The 17,897-nt window shown below is 39.5% G+C and overlaps 1 protein-coding gene across 1 annotated transcript in view; it reads left to right on the forward strand.

Moving 5' to 3' along the window:
* fbxo41 (F-box protein 41) overlaps positions 1-17,897 on the forward strand; it is a 58,196-nt gene that overhangs the window by 3,435 nt on the left and 36,864 nt on the right. The window contains 2 exon segments of the mRNA XM_034231397.1: positions 12,572-13,386; positions 13,741-13,970. Of these exon segments, the coding sequence (XP_034087288.1) occupies positions 12,838-13,386; positions 13,741-13,970 (779 nt within the window). The 5' untranslated portion in view covers positions 12,572-12,837.

Genomic DNA, 17,897 nt, shown 5'->3' on the forward strand with positions numbered 1-17,897 from the left:
TGTCACTGCAGTGAGAGATCTGCTGCTTTAGCTTTGTTTTGTGTTGAGTCTCACGGGTGGCAACTGAATGTCAATGCTGCTTCAATGTTACTTTATGTCTTGCGTATTAATGAAGTAATGATTAAATGACAGAGAGCTGCTTTATATTAATTGTTTCTGGAGACCACATTGGAAAAGGTGTGGGGCGTATTATACTTTAGGATTACACTTTGTAACCACAGGATCCGTTACGTTGTTACTTTAAACTCCTAATAACTGATTATATTTGGCAGCTTTGACTTGACATATCAGTACACTTTCAGTTGATTTGGTGAACTTCTTATAAAGATACATTTCTGGATGCTTTGTTAGAACTTTTTTTTAAAGATTAGATGGTATTATTACAGTTGCGATACATTGCGATAAACAGATGACATTGCTTCCCCTCCAACTAGAAGCAGGATAACGTTTTTGAACTGCTATAAGGCAGCTTGTCAATTCTGAACAAGGTTCTAGTTCAAAGCTTTGTAAATGATCCCAAAGCCTAATTTGATTATTTGATGGTTAAATTGTAGATAGTTGGTCATTTTAATTGGTTATTTTATGAACATTTACTTTGATTCTATAAAGATGTTAAAACAAATTGTTAATTAGTCTTTCTTCAATGTTTTGTTTTCTTAAATATCAAAAAGCAGATGTTAATATATGGAGAGTGTCATGGTAACAGTCACATCAGATTACGTGTTTTTGTCCGGTCTTCTTCAAACGGGTGGCTCTCTGTATAAATCTAACGTGATGCTGAGTCCTTTTCAACATGCGTGGTTAGGTTTGCCCTCTGCTGTCAGGTGAGGAGCCCCTGGTTGGGATTGTCCTGTCATGGGAGTCCCTTTGCTTTCCTCAGGGCTAACACTCTTTGACATGCTCATGGAGGAGCCTGGAAGGTATTGGGAGCCTTACTAAACCTTTTACTCAGCGCCTAAATTACTCCACACATTGTAATGTAGCCTCTCTTGGGAACATGTCTAAGCTTTGAAGGATTTTGTTAGTGCTTGCCCTCAAACTTGATCCTATTTGACTAAGATTTTGTTAGTCGATTCGTAGTTTTTTTATGCCTTTTTTTCATTCAAATTGACTTATTTTCTTATTGTAATTTAGTACACATTGTAGAATTAAAGCTATCATTCTGTTCGCTTGGCAGAGGGCTTGGAATAATTTCTTTTTTATTTACTTGGATATTGAGAACCACAACCAAAAAGTTGGATTGGGAGGAGCACATCGTAAACATGACGGATACCAGCAGTGAAAACAGCTCCATTGTTGAGGCGTAGGCTGACGCTCGTGTCACACCTCTCATACAGTCTTTGCACCTCCAGAGTTATATACAGTAGCTAGCTGCCAACTGCTACTTCCAGCTCAGCACTGCAGCAGAGAAGTGGCATGACTGCTATGATACACCTTTAGTTACTCAGCCCCTGGCACCCCCATCAAAACAAATCTGTATCAGAGAGCACATGCATGCAGGAATAAATCCCACCTGACTGTGAGCTCCAGAGCCTCCTTGCCTCCGAAGCTGAGTGACATTTGATTTGACCTGGCCTCTTTAATATTTATAAATGAATGTAAACAACATTGATCAGTTGGTGTTCATCCTCCTGAGGTGAACCTTCCACAGTCACGTCATTAGTGCATTAGTGCATTAGTGCAGCCAGCTGATGTTTTATGCACACGGTGCAGAGTGTAGGAATTCAGTTGCAGTAGGCTTGTTTGAGACGCGTTGCGGCTCGCCTCGAAAGTAGACGAGAATAGCCGATCGCAGCCGGGGGAGGTCTCAAAAAGCTCGCCTGAAGTCGGACAGCTCGGAGTCGGCTTCGTCCTCTTCTTCTTCTTCTCTCGGTTTTTTGGCGGATTGCAAACAACTTTAAGGTGCATACCGCCACCTCCGGAGTCGGCTTGACTCGGTTTGCATTTATAAAGAATGCACACATGTGTTTAATCGTTAATGTCAGATATGTACTAAGTATATACATTTGTTCCTGCTCAAGATTAGATTCAACTTTATTGTTATTGCACATATTACAGGTACTGAGACAACGAAATGCAGTTTAGCTTCTAACCAGGTGCAACAAGCAGTAAAGTGAAAAGTAATATACACAATAGACAGAATAAAATATAGAATGAATTGAATGATGAATAAACAGTGAGGGGTATGAATACACTCAAAGATCAGTGTTTCTCAAACTTTTTCATACCAAGGACCACTTAACCAATAAAAAAACACTCGCGGACCACCTAACTCCACAAATATCCAAAAACACATCGTTTTTTACAAATCGCCTGAAAATGGTACAAACAAGTGGCCACATCTGTGATGAAGGTGTTTATCTGGGCTATATCATGCAATCAAAAGTGAAACTTAAGCTCGCTCCATTGCGGAGATATTCCCACGAGAGTGCGGAAAACTTAAATTTATTTATTTATTTCAAATGTGAAATTTTACCAATATACTCACGGACCACTAGGGGGCGCTCACGGACCACCAGTGGTCAATTGGAGAGTTTCATCACCAGCACGTGGAAAAAACCACCAATGAGCGCTCAGCTCGAGATATCAGCGAGACGTTTCCCATCAAGCATTTCGCTTCCGCAGCCCGTGGAGAAGAACTGCGCCGCCTCGCCGCGCCTCACTCTCAAGGTTGCGGGCGTCTTTGTCCCGCGAGATTTCAACGTCTCATGTAGGCGAGCCTCCAGAGCAAGTCGGACAAAATGACTAACCATCATGCAACGCACTAGCAAGACGTTGATCGAAATTGCGCAGGTCTCGCTTGTCTCAAACAAGCCTAATGACTGCAGAACAGGCTGCAGTATCTTCACACACATTATGTAAGAAGTTGGAATTCAATCATGTATTTTTGTATCAAGAGGTGCGTTCACACCAAGTACTTTTCCCACAAAGGTTTCTGAGAACTCTTTAGTTCTCATTAACTAAGTACAGATCGCGTTCACACCGGAAATTAGTCCCTGGGGGAGGATTAGGCAAATTAAGCCGCTGACGTCACTTCTTCTTCTTCTGCTTTGGGTTTACTGGCAGGCCGCAAACAACTTCACGGCGTATGCTGCCGCCCAAAATCCCCGGCCGGAAGTCCCCGGAGTTAAGGACTGGCTTCAGTAGAAGCTGCTGGGACTCCCAGCAGCTTCTACTGAAGCCTTCCGAGTAAACGGCCAGAACGCCAACACCTCCTCATCTCCACCGCTCCAATGTTTTATTTTGTGTTGTCATAAGTTAGTCTCTCTGCGTTTCTGCGCTGGGCTAATGATAATAATGCAATGCGAGGATAATAAAATGGCGGCTTCACAAAACTTTTTGGGAGTTTGACGGGGCGTGGTTTGCATTCCGCCCAGCCAATCAGACACAGGAACCTTTTTCTCCCACGAAAGTCCCTGCTCTCTAGCAGGGACTGAAAAAGGGGTACAAAAGGTTCTCAAAAACTAATTTAGTTCCTGGGACTTTTTCGTGTGAACGCAACTAAATCGTAGTTCTCAGGAACCTTTGTGGGAAAAGTACTTGGTGTGAACGCTCCTCAGCTTATTTAGCATCTATGCCTCTGGTAATGTCAGCTATTGTGGCGTTGTTTGGTTTTTAGATCGATCTATTAGCAATAATTGAATATACTATTTAAGACTGTTTTCATCAATAACCTTAAACTTAAAATCATTGGGGTTTTTTTAACCATAAAATGAGCCCTTCATATCTACTTAGGGAGTGGTCCTCTTCCACAGAGTACACCATGTTGCACCGCCATGTTTCTACAGTAGCCCAGAACAGACAAACTAAACACTGGCATGAGAGGTACTTTTGTATTTCACGTTAGCTGAAGGCAACTGTACTTTTCAAACACGCATAAAAAAGCTGTGGCCTGAATTTCAAACATCACGTTCAGGGAATTGACCATTTATAGAAAATGTTTTTGTTTAGATTTGGCGGGAAAGGATGAGCTCGCAAAGAATCAGAGCAGCTGCAAGTATTCTGCTGGGAGAACTAATTCCTCCTTAATAAACACATAAACGGACCTTCAATCATAACTAAGTAAACTTTACAAAATATAACACTTTAAAGAGGAATTTTGAACAGCCAATTCAAGGGGGACGTCAGTGCTGTGCTTGAACTAACAGGCTTATCCTTTTAAGTAAGAGTCATGTCTTTAGTTCTCCTACATATTACAACATAAGTGGCATTGCTGGGTTGGTTGATGTTATGCTTAAATAATCTGGAATATACCTCACATCTCTTGTTTTGTATTACCTTTGGTCTGTGAGCTAGGAAATATCTTCTTTAATAACAATGATTTTAAAAACAATACCACACAACCAAAAGAAAAAACAGTTAAATAAAATCTCTAGGTTATTTGACCTACATATTTATATTCTCTGTTGTTTGTAGTGCTGACAGCTGTGCATATTTTACATCCAAGTATTTTTGCTTACAATAAAAGACAACCATTCCTAGATCTTAACAATCAAGAATGCATCACAAAATGCAACATTACAAATATTAATATTAAATACAGTGTTCAAAAACATAAAGCACAAGGGCATGGTCTGCCTGAAGATAACCTACTTTTAACTTTTGGACCACGGGTGTTTGCAGAAGAAATGCTTTGTTCTACTCGTGCAGTATGAGCAAAGCATTTCTTCTGCGAAACTTAAAAAGCGAGTGACCTTGGGAAGTTTCAGTCAGACAGCGATGTCCCGCTGCGATGGATTGAGCTTGCAGTGATTGTTGGGGTAAAATATTAAAATATCTATAAGCATGGATCTGCAAAGCTTGAGTGTTGAAACTTGTGTTAGCACCGCATTCATTTAAATGATAACATCTTAAAAACAGCAGTGTACACAAACGTTTAGCTAAAGACAACATAGGCTACATAGTGGGTACAGTTTTTAAATGCTTTATTTGTAGTGAGATTTTAAATTGTGTAGAAGTAAGATTTGCTAAATCCGCTCGAGATTTAATACCTGCTCCAACGTTAATGTTTCCAGCTGTGTCACAACAATCTCACTCTGAAGGCTGATGCAAGACCTAAACAAAAAAATCATATGAAGTACTTTTGTATCTCAAGTATATGGAGGCCATATATACATATTTATGTCTCAAAACTATGATTGAGTGCTTATTTGTTTTTGATTAGGGCTGAACGATGGATGTAATCAAATGGTTTATGGACTGCATTTATAAAGAGATTTTTATAATACAGCGCTTTACAATGTGTCACCCACCCACACATTGTTGGCATTAGAAATCCCCTTCAGGCTGCTATCCATCAGCAGCAATCAGTGACCAGTGTCTTTCTCATCTCCAGTTAAAATATATACATCAAAATATGGAAAACAGAATGAAATATCGCATATACGAAATACAAAATGATAAAAATGTCATGTTAAATACATTTTCATTCTCATAAAACATTTGGAGAGATGATATTTGGAAGAGTTTTAAACTAATATACGTTTGTAGAGGACATGTTATGCTCATTTTCAGGTTCATAGTTCTATTTTTTGCCTCTACTGTGACATGTTTACATGCTTTAATGTTTAATCCTTTTTTCCCCTTTCTTTCCTAAACTTCTGTTCACCCTCTGTCTGAAACCAGAGCCCAGTCTGCTCTGATTGGTTAGCTGGCCGGCTCTGTTGTGATTCGTCAACCACTTAGAGATGTCCCGCCCCTTAGACCATCACCTACAATTTGTTGGATCGCTAGCCAATAGGAGCGTGCGTGTTACACAGGGATATCATTATGTGTCTGAAGTAAACAAAGGAGACCAATTGAGGCGTAATGATTGAGAAATTCCCTCTGGAGGGAACACAGGGATTTTAGTCTTTGCAGACCATTTACACAAACAATTATAACACTACAGGAAAAGCAAAAGCACAAAAGGGGCTCTTTAAAACAAAAAATCTTAAAGTGGCTATGTGCTCTTAACAATGGATGAATTCATTACACGTTTTAAATATTGCAGAATCTACAGTAGAAAACCTTCCCTATCACCGTGACACACCTTTGCTCCTCTCTTAGTCTTCGTCATCATATCTCTCAGTCTGTTTTAGAATATCCATCTGTGACTCCCTCTGTACCTCACGTTTAGAAACCTTTATCTGTGCAGTAGGAAAGGATTGTGGGAGTAACCCACTGTAGTGTAGCACAGCTTAACAGTTATTGCCTTGATGCAAACAGTAAAATATAAAAATAAATTAGCCTTTAAAGTCATGAGTATGTTGTAATGAATCATTGCCAATTGAAACCCATGTTATGTTTTATTTAGGTCTGTATATGCATTGACCCTAATGGCTTGTTTGACCATCTCAAAGCTTTCATGGGATTGACAGATGATGAAAATGAGATTGTTACTGTTTCCCAACAAATAGTCTTTAACAAGTAGCTCAGTTAAAGAATGGACATAAGGAGATAGTCTGCTCAAGATTCAAACAGCAAAAAAACAAGCAACTATAGGGATGAATTTACTGGCCTGTCATGTCAGTCAAGAATGTAGCAGTAACAGTATCTGGATCCTTACTAATGACTGTGTATGCCCATCAGACCGGGACATACAGTACATAAATCAGAGACAACTAAAAACAGTAAGAAGAAGTACCTATACGCATATGTGTTGAGAAGAAAGATACACATACAGTTTTGTTCATAATAAGCATCTCTTTTAACCCTTAGATGCATAAGTGGGTCTTTTTTGACCCGGTGAGGTGGTTTTCTTGAAGTATCTTTGTACAGTAATTACATTTTTTTTATCATTTCATATTCCAGCTATTCCTCAAAAAACATGTTTTGGATATCATGCCATTCAAATTTTTAATTTACATTTTAAGAAATTGTAGTTTTTGTATTACTACCCCAAGCTTCCATAAGAGGGTAAACAATTACCCGCATGCATTTTCTATGAGAAAACGTTTTGTTTTTTTTAAATGTAAAAAAAATGTCTAAAATTATAAATAGTGAAAAATTAAATATAAAATATTTCTAGTTTGAACCAAAATATAATACTAAATATTATACAAGTGTTAACCAAAATGACAAAAATGGCATAAAAACATATTTTATTTTAATACGGGTCCTTTTTGACCCACTTACAGTATGGAAGAGTATAGGGTCCAGTCACTCGTGCATCTAAGGGTTAAAATAAATCAGTTATAATACTGTGCCTCTTTCTGATAATTACTATGCAACTCTCTGTGATATTTTGCCATAGCACCAGGTGTCAGCTCTCACCATTACAGAGCTGTGTTGTGCATGTTTGTACCCAAAATAGTGCCAAGACACAGAACGTGGCCCTGGGATGGTGGCAGATGTGCTTCTGATCAGTGCATGGATGACAAAGAAGCACTGAGAGTTTCCTGTAACCCTATATATTTCCTTAAAGGACCTCTTGTATCTGGTCGCACAGCTAGTCACTCTGCAGTTTGAAGTTTTCAAATATGTATCTGTTTTTTGGTCCCAGCTTATCAAACCAGGTGTCTAATGTTTGTATTTAATCATTTATAAAATGGCTTTTTATAGAAAATCCCATAACTAAATAATATATATACTTATCATGACTTCCACACAAATTTAAAATAGGATATAATTATGAAGTGATGGTATTTTTTTACAGATGTGAATGTAAGTTGCATCATGACGGGTTGGTTTAGGCCTGAATCTGCAAGCGTAATTCTAGTGTTATTATTGTTGATTCTGTGATTGTCTCGTATGTTCACGAATTTCCCAACACTTTTCATTGTTTTTTTTAAGCTTTTAAATTATTTACAACAATGTTGATCAACAAATTCATTCTTTGATTCATTTTTCAAGCACAAATTAAATGAAATCAGTGCTACATGTTCTCTAAGTCCAGCTTCTCGTAAGGCACAATTCGCTGCTTCTCTTTGTCATATTTAAATACAGTACAAGTTTGTATTCCTTTGGGGTTTCGATTTCTGATCAGACAAAACAATACATTTGATGACGTCACTTTGGACTAAACCCAGTTTATCTCCCCGTGTTCTGCTCATACATCAAATAATTGTTTTTTCTTGCAACAGGAGAGCATGCAGTTTAGGGAAGATACTTTACTTTCAAGTCACACACACACTTCCACTATGCGTTTTCCCAATACAACATTAAAGCCAGTGCTCTGGGATGTCTCAGCTGAGACCATTGGCAGGATGTGACATGTGGCTACCAAACAGCCTCACTTCCTTCCATTTCCTGCCCGGTTAAATACCTCTCCTCGTAATTTTAAACAGATGGGAATGCCTGCTGTCTGCAGTGTAGTGACTGGGCCTGTGAAATCCTCCTTTAATAAGTGGGCACAGTATGCCAGTACACTCCCTTTCCCAGCCTTACCAGACTTCTAATAACAGTCTCAGTGGCTTTTTGGGATTTCCAGCGTATAAGCCCTCTGTGAAGAACGGTCTACGCATCTGTGATTTGTGATAACATCGCCAATGTCTCTGCCTATTGCTTCTCTCATTATGAGCCACTGTAGAAAGTTGTGAGAGAGAGTCTGTTCTGGTTCAAGTGTCAGTCTTGGATTGGTGTACAACATCTGAGCTGTAAGAGTCCAAATGTTTAGAGACAGACTGCACACACTGTGACATTGGATTCACTTAATATGCAGATCATGTGGGAGGAAACAGCATCGGACACCAATTCAATGCTTTCATATTCTTATTTTGTTTTTTTTACAGACAAAAAAGGCAAATTACAGTAATATTGTATTTTGTTATAATTAGGAAAACGTTATGGTCCGGTCCTTTGATTCATGAGCAACACTAAACCTGGTAGGATTAGTGGGATTATTTCAGCAAAGTAGTGTTTTAAAGAGGTTAATAAAATGGTCAATGCAACATGGCATGATATGGCTATTTTACATTTAAACATATGTTTAAGCATCCATTTTAAGATGGGGATTTTCCAAATAGTAAAAAGAAACATGTATGTTTCAAGCACATTTGAATAAAAAGCTGCTGTCTAATATCACATTTACAGTAAATCAAGTTGTTTTGGCATTAAGTCTGTTATATTTCCTTTATATTTAAGATAAGGCTTTGCTGGTATACTACAGTATGATGTAATCTTGTCACTGTTTTAAGTAATGCAACTTACTCCGAAATACTGAACTGAATTTATATCCTGTTAGTTACATAGATGATCCAATGTGATGACGGCATTTTTGTGTGTCATTTTCATAGTGAAGAGCGCATCAGCCTCTTACCAGTTTCCAGTAAAGATAAGATATTGCAAATATAATTTAGCTTGAACAGAGAATTGCAGTTTGATTCGATGACCTAATGCAAGGGAACTACTGGAGGCTGGCATGCTGACTCTTTCTTTCACCAGGGGCCTGGTAATTAGATAAAGAGTGATGCAATGCTTTTGCAGCAGCGTGACTCTGCTCAGCATCTACGTAGGAAATGATAAATGAAAATGATTGAAAATATGTCTTCAGCCATACTCTGGTCATAAATGCAAGATGTTGTTGTTCAGATATGAGGTAAAGGAACAGCAATTAATATCATGATTTTATTGTAGGCCACTTATTGACTCATCTTTTCTTCACTTTCTACTGGGGTTTTATTATAAAAAAAAGTAAGGTGCTTTTTAAGGCTGACAAGAAACCGCAGATGCAAAAGTTGAAGAGGACACACCTCAGGAAACATATAGTGTAGTTTTTCTCTATTATGAGTAACCAGACCCGCTGGTAAAGAACTTAGTGGATTGTGAGCTGACCTGAGATTTCAGACTAGAAGATGCTATTGGCGCTAACAAGCACTCTCACTAATGGAGCCATTTCCTTTACCCTACTCTCCCCCCCTAGTCTTCCTCTGAGTCTTTCAGGGTACAAGTGCATGAGTTTGCTTCGCAAGCCATGGTAAAAAAAAAACAGGTTTCATGTTCCTCGACCACTAAACTTAAAAATATTCCTACTTAGAGTTCAGACACAGTAGGACACTGGAGTGATACAAATGGAGACATGGACTGGCACAGTTAAGAGCTCTTTATTCATTTGAAAGCAATCAATCAAATATTCCTTTAACAATATATATACACTTAAATATACGTGAAATCTGACTTTATCCTTCATAGGACATTGTTGGCCGATCTTTGCCCCCTTGATTGTGTGTGTGATTGAGAAATTACCTGAATTTTGGAGCAGTTTTTTCCATTGCTCACGATTATTTCTGATGCAGAGTATAATCTGACTTGTATTCACATTTTAAAAAGAAGCATCAGAATACTGATTTCATGCTATCAACTTCATGAACAAATTGTTCTCTTTTATTGGCAGATGGCAGTTGCAATAAAATGTGTTAATTTGTGATATTTCTTTCCTCGTTTGAAACTGACAAATGGTTTATTAAATGTCTGCATAGTTGTTGGAATCCGTAAAAGTTAAAGTAGCAGGATTAAGTTGGCCTTGTTGCAACATAATCCTTGATATAATTGTTTAAAAAAAGCTCTTCAGTATTTTGTTTTGCAGTTGCACTTAGATAAGATAAAATGATGGGATGAGGTAATTTGTTGGGTAGGATTATTCTTTGTCATCAAGAGTCTGTTATTTATTTAACTAGATTTCGTCCAAACCACAGCACTGAGAGTGCTCTTGTAAAGGTCTTTAATGACATCCACTTGAACACAGACAGTGGCAGAACTTCAGTGTTAGTATTATTAGATCTCAGTGCTGCGTTTGACACTGTTGACCACAACATATTACTAGACCGACTGGAAAACCGGGTGGGACTTTCATCAACAGTTCTACATTGGTTTGAATCCTACTTAAAGGACAGAAACAACTTTGTTTCTATAGGTAAATACACATCTGAGTTGACAAAAATGACATGAGTCTGTTCTGGTTCAAGCGTCAGTCTTGGATTGGTGTACAACAGGGGTGCCCACACTTTTTCAGCTTGGGAGCTACTTTTAAAATGACCACGCCCAAATGATCTACTTACAGGGCCAAACCACAGTACTGAGACTGCTCACAACATATTACTAGACCGACTGGAAAACCGGGTGGGACTTTCATCAACAGTTCTAAATTGGTTTGAATCCTACTTAAAGGACAGAAACAACTTTGTTTCTATAGGTAAATAAATACACATCTGAGTTGACAAATATGACATGTGGGGTACCTCAAGGCTCCATCTTGGGGCCACTTCTCTTTAATGTCTACATGCTACCACTGGCTCAGATAATGAAAAACAACAAAATAAGTTACCATAGTTATGCGGATGACACACAAATGTACATAACCATTTCACCAGGAGACTATTCTCCAGTTAAAACACTGAGTAAGTGTCAGAACTTTCTCCAATTAAACAAAGACAAAACTGAGGTAATGGTTTTTGGAGCCAAGGCAGAACGTATAAAAGTTTGCGCTGAGCTTCAGTCTGCAATGTTCAAAACAACAGATAAAGCCAGAAATCTAGGTGTAGTAATGGACTCTGACCTGAGTTTCAACAGTCACATTAAAACAGTTACTAAATCAGCCTACTATCACCTAAAGAATATATCTAGGATTAAAAGACTAATGTCACAGCAGGATTTGGAAAAACTTGTCCATGCTTTTATCTTCAGTTGACTCGACTACTGTAATGGTGTCTTTACAGGTCTCACTAAAAAATCTATTAGAAAGCTGTAGCTAATTCAGAACGCCGCTGCTCGAGTCCTCACTAACACTAAGAAAGTGGATCACATCACTCCTGTTCTGAAGTCTCTACACTGGCTTCCTGTGTGTCAAAGAATATATTTCAAAATACTGCTGCTGGTTTATAAAGCACTGAATGGTTTAGGCCCAAAATACATTTCTGATCTTCTGCTAAATTATGAAATATCCAGATCTCTCAGGTCTTCTGGGACTGGTCAGCTTTCTGTCCCCAGAGTCAGAACTAAACATGGTAAAGCAGCGTTCAGTTATTATGCTCCAAATATCTGGAACAAACTCCCAGAAACCTGCAGGTCTGCTGCAACTCTGACTACTTTTAAATCCAGGCTGAAGACTTTTCTTTTTGTCGCTGCTTTTAATTGAAACTGAGCGGTTGTGTTTCGTTTTTGGTTAATGCACATTTGGGGCTAGTAACCCAAGGGAATCAGTGTCTGGGGACTCTGTCCTGGCTGGTTTTCTCTGTGTATGCTGCTCGGGACGTATGTGCCATACAAGCGTACACAGCTCATGTTCGGAGAAACCTTAAAGAAAGGCATCAGTAAAATGGAACTTCTGTGTGAACTGTGTGAACTGCACTGTATCTTTGTATTCATGTACTTTTTATTCATGTACTTTTTATTAATGTATTTTTTCTTTTAATGTTTCTTTTATTATCTTTTCTTTTTAATGACTGTTTTTAAATGCCTTTGTCTGAATGTCTTTCATTTTTGTAAAGCACCTTGAATTGCCTTGTGTTGAAAGGTGCTATATAAATTGCCTTGCCTTGCCTTGCCTAGATTAAGTCCTATGTGTCAATGTGACCCTTAATCTAATTTGATGTTTGACCAAGATGTACAGCATACATTTGTTAAACTCACCTTTACTCTCTTGCTCTGAGTCTAGGACCTCCGGCAGGCGGACCCTGACGGATGAATTGAGGACACCAGTTGAATGTTGCCACTATGTGTGGTCATGTGACTGAGCCACGCTCCTTCATAGCACATGGGATCTCTCTTCCTGCTACCCACTTGCCATTGTCCCCCTGTTGCCCTGTTTTCAGCATGAGAGGATCTGTCAAACGCTTGACCTCTGTGCCCTCATACTGGCGCAGCGGCTGTGCGGTGTGAGCCCCCCCCCCCCCCCCCCCCCTCCGGCAGTATCTGCACGGCATGGCCTCTCTGGACCTGCCATACCGCTGTCCTCGCTGCGGGGAGCACAAGCGCTTCCGAAGCCTATCGTCCTTACGTGCCCACCTGGAATACAACCACACATACGAGACCCTCTACGTCCTCTCCAAGTCCAACAGTGTTTGTGACGCTGCTGCTCTGCTGCCTCTAGTGGCCCAGGGAGCTCTCCTCGCTCCTGTGAACAGCAACGACCCCTTTGAGCCGCTGCGGCCCTCAGCTCTAAAGGAGCGCCGCTTCCCTTGTCGGGAGCTTCCTTGTGCGGACGACTTGAGTTTGACCCCAGCTAACTCCAACACTGCAGCCCGGTATATACCCAATGTGGAGTTTCCCCATGGGGAGATTTTTATGAAGAAAGCCATGACATCTGCAGACCCTGGTCCCCATGGAAACCACAACACAGCTGTAGCGGTGGCAGCTAACGTAGCAGCTAGTGCGGTGGAGGCAGCGTATGAGGAGGGCTTAGCCAGGCTAAAAGCCCGGGCGTTTGAGCGGCTGGAGCTGGATGAAAGGCTGGAGAAGCTTTCTGAAGAGGTCAGTATGATCATCAAGGTTTTTAGAATGAACTTGGTTAGCCAAGTGTGGCTGATATAGTTACAGACAATCTGTGAACTAGAGATTACAATCTAAACAGACAAAGAAAACTTAAAATAAAAGTATAAGTTTATACCACCCCGTGTTGTGTTGAATTACAACATTTCTGACTTTAGCACCCCCTAGTGGTTCTACCAAACAAAATGACGTGAAGATGTTCTCTGACAAAAATGTTTTTAAAAGAATGTGGTAACTACTTAGCTATTGATCTAATTTGTATAACTAGTTATGCTTCATACAATGTTGGTACTTTAACGGGACAATCGGCTGCTCAAGTTCCTCTTTCTGATGCAGGTGGAGCAGAAAATAGCGGTCCGCGTTGGTCGTCTTCAGTCAGAGCTGGAGAGGAAAAGCTCTGAGCTGGAGCGGGCCAAACTGGAGAGCGACCATCTGAGCCAGGAGAAGCAGGACCTGGAGGACAAGGCCTCCGAACTCTCCCGGCAGGTGGACGTCTCTGTGGAAATGCTGGCTAACCTCAAACAGGACCTGGTGAACAAGGAGCAGGAACTCAATCACAAACAGCAGTAAGTGATTTTTCTGTTCTTCAGACTCAGTTTAGTCTTACAGCTGTAGCTGGCTTGTTGGTGGTTTTCTTAAAACGGCTAATATTTGTTCATGAATTCACATTTTAAAGAATTAGTCCACTGCTTGGAATGAGTGAAATGTGAACATTTGCTGGTTTTCATTACCTGTGATGCAACAACTTTGTTTTTTCGCTGTTGGTTAGGAGGTAAAGATGTCACCTAAATTGTCGATTGGAATATCAATCCCTATTTCAGCCCTAATTTTCATTGTGATTTCAGTTTGTTGGTGGATCAATCTCTCTTGCTTTTACAAAGGTTATAGTTTACATGGCTTATGGTGGGGTCATTATCATTAACTATCATTATCATTAACATTTATTCAAGGGGCATCCCTTTCACAACAATGTTCTAAATTCAGATTTACAATGTTCTAAATTAACACACAGAGCATCAGTGTACACCACAAATGATAACAACAACAGTGAGGAAAAAGTATAATAAAACAAATAACTAGCATACATGTCGGTTAAGGAATGATATACAACAGTACGATTATGAAAAAAGTAACAAAACCATATAATAACTGCTCTGCGAAGAAGAAAATATCAACAGCAATCAAAAATAACATGTAGAAATAGATCGATAGATCGAAGAACATTTAAAAATATGTTGTTCCAGCAGCAGTGTCAAGCATTACAAAAGTTACAAATTATTAAAAGATATATTATACAAATTTAAATCAACATTAGCGAAAAGTATATATAGTAAACAATTAAAACTAGCAGCAAGTATTTACAAATTCAGTCTAGGCTACAGGAATATATAGAACTATACTATAGGCACATATAATGGTATTGGATTGAATATACATTATAAATGTGCAAAACAGCTGTTCTGGGTGATGGAAGAGGAGACACAATATCAAATACAACAAAAAAATACAACAAACATTTTTTCTAGCATATTATTAAATATATGTACCGACACATTCTCATCTAATTCAAACACCTTCTGTAATCTGTTCCATTTATGTGGTGTGAAAAACAAATAGCCAAGTTACCGAGCTCAGTGTTATATTGAAGAGTTTAAGGAGTATAAATTGTAGCAGCAGAAATAAACCAACATGAAAAAACTTGAATACCAACTTCCCCACCCTTGACCTCATTACAGATGGCTCCTAACTATTCCTCGCTCTTCTTTTTATAAAACATATTGTCATGCATACAAACCCTCGCTCACATTCCCCTCCTCTCCTTCACCTCTTCCTATCTGTTGATGGTGTAATGCTCAGTAGCATCCACCCACCAGATGTGGTCAGCATCTGTCCCGCTGCTGTCTCCGTGCACCAGTGCCCCGCAGAGCTGGTTATCTGCTCATGCTGAATGCCCCCCCCCCCCCCCCCCCTCCTCAATAAAGCTGCCATGCTGCTTCATGAACTAGTTAAAAGTATGGCTGCTTTAAATAGAAGGAGCTCTTGGATATAAATCACAGTGTGGTGATGCGAGTTATCGCTGGCTCTGAATCTGATGAATATTTGGAGCTCTCCAGCAGAATGCCACTTGAAGCGAGTGAGACCGGAGTTTCAGAGCTTTTATTGAAATGAATACTGGAGTAATTTACTGTGTGGTCCCAACATTGGTGCTGTATTCAGTTTGACAGGCTAGAAGCAAACATTCATTATGTTTATGTTGAAATGAAAGGCAATACATTAAAATATTGCATCCTATTATATTTTACAAATTGGTTTGCCTTCTTCCTCTCTCACTAATGAGGTTTTTATAGATGCTTTGAATTCCCATTAAAATATTCTACCAATTTCAAAAGTCAAACAGTTTCTTATTCATTATTAATGATAATGTTTACAAAAGGGAATTTCGAGGCACAATAACAATGTAATGGGAAAAGAAGGCTTTAAATCATGTCGTTTTTGACTACTTGTGTAGATTGAGGTGTAGTACTTAAATATCCTCAAACACAATAGCTTTGCTTGTTCGCGTCTATTTCCTTTGTTAAAGTGATCAACAAGTGTCATCCAAGGCTCATATGAGAGTCATCTGGTATCTGTGCTGTGTCTTTATCTGAAAGGACAGCCAGCCTCGTCTTTCTATCTTCCTCTGGGGTTTTATCTCTTCTACACGCTTTCTTTATCAGGCCTGAATGTCAACAGTAGGTGTGGGACAGAAAAGCGTCTAATCTCATCAAAAACACACAACTGCACATGGCACTGCAGCGTATGTATGTGTGTGATTCTTTAAGGCATCAAAGGTAATGTACAAAGGTCTTTGATATGTACATTACCTTTGGATATTAATAGTGAGGCATTATAATATGTGTCATGTATGGCTGTAATTACCAATCATTTTCATCATCCGTTAATCTATTGATTCATTTCAATTACAAGTTCATCTTTAAAATATCAGAGGATATAAAGTCAATCATTTTCCAGTTCCCAAATTAAAATGTTAATTTATTTGTCACAAGTCCACTGATTTGGCTTTCCTGGAAGTTGTAGCCACATATTGATAAAACTGTTGTCATGCATGACTTGATTGTTAGCATGTGACCTTAGCATGGAGCTTCAGCCATGTGAAAAATGCTGGTACAGTATACAGAGGAAGATGTATCCCATGTCTCTGTTCAAAAATGTCTTGGCGGTCGATGTGATGGGTTCATAGAAAGTTGAAGCTGTCAGTTTCCAGTGTTCATTCGATCTGTCTTCCAGAATCTTTGCGGCTTTACCGTTGTAGTGATTCTCACGTTAAAGGCCGTCCAGCGGCTCTAAAGCATCCACATTTTATTTCCCAGTCGCAAAAATCTTTTATCAGGAAATAATGTGTTGTTTGTTGATAAGCTTATAGGTTAATCAACTAATTGTTTTAGCACGAGCGTCGTCCATTAAGTTTCACTGCTCTTGAGATAGCGTGCGTTTAGTGATGCTGCAGTAGTTGACAATAAATATGAACACATGTAGTCGTTCCTCTTGGATCCTGCAGGTTAGAGCTAACTCAAAGTGTCTCTTTGTTGTCTGTCAATGTTACAAAATCCTTCTATTTTTCCCATCCCTGCAGAGACAGCTGAACTTGTAACAGAAGTTGCACTGGCTGATCTTGTGATGGTAAGATACAAAACAGTGTTTCATCCGGTCAAAAGAGCAGAAGACAAGTGTGCTTTTCTTTAATTAAGTCCCGCCCCTCGGTTGTAAAGGGTAGCTATGGTCGTGCATCCCAAACGTGGCACCGTCAGACTGGGAAGGGCATACCCTGCCCCGGCTCAGTGACTGCCTCCTAGTCATGCCTGCAGCCCAGTCTCTCTCTCACACACACACACACACACACACACACACACACACACACACACACACACACACACACACACACACACACACCACACACACACACACACACACACACACACACACACACACACACACACACACACACACACACACACACACACAACACACACACACACACACACAGTACACACACACATTACAAACTCAGAGGAGAGGCTGGCAGTCAAACAGTAAGCTCTTTCAGACTCTTAAACACAGAGTAGGTCTGAGATGGAAAAAGAGCATCAGAGCCGGTGAATGTTCAGCAGGGTTGATGACTGAGCAGAAGTTAACAGACACAGAGCAGCTGATTGGATAAACATGGTTGCCTAACAACATACATACACTCAGCTGATTCTTTGAACAACCTTTGATAATGTCGAGTGACTTCGCACAAAGTCGCAGAAACTTCTTCAAGGAGAAATGTACGCCTCATGTTGCACATCAGTGTTGTCAAATGCTAAACATGCCAGTCACCTCTCTATGTGTTGCTATGCAACCAGAGAAAGCTCCCACAAGCTGAACATACAACACAACCCTGATAATTTATTCTGCACTTGCTGTAAATAAGTATGAAGAGCATACAAGACGCC

Source organism: Gymnodraco acuticeps, unplaced genomic scaffold, assembly GCF_902827175.1.
Source record: "Gymnodraco acuticeps unplaced genomic scaffold, fGymAcu1.1, whole genome shotgun sequence".
NCBI lineage: Eukaryota > Metazoa > Chordata > Actinopteri > Perciformes > Bathydraconidae > Gymnodraco > Gymnodraco acuticeps.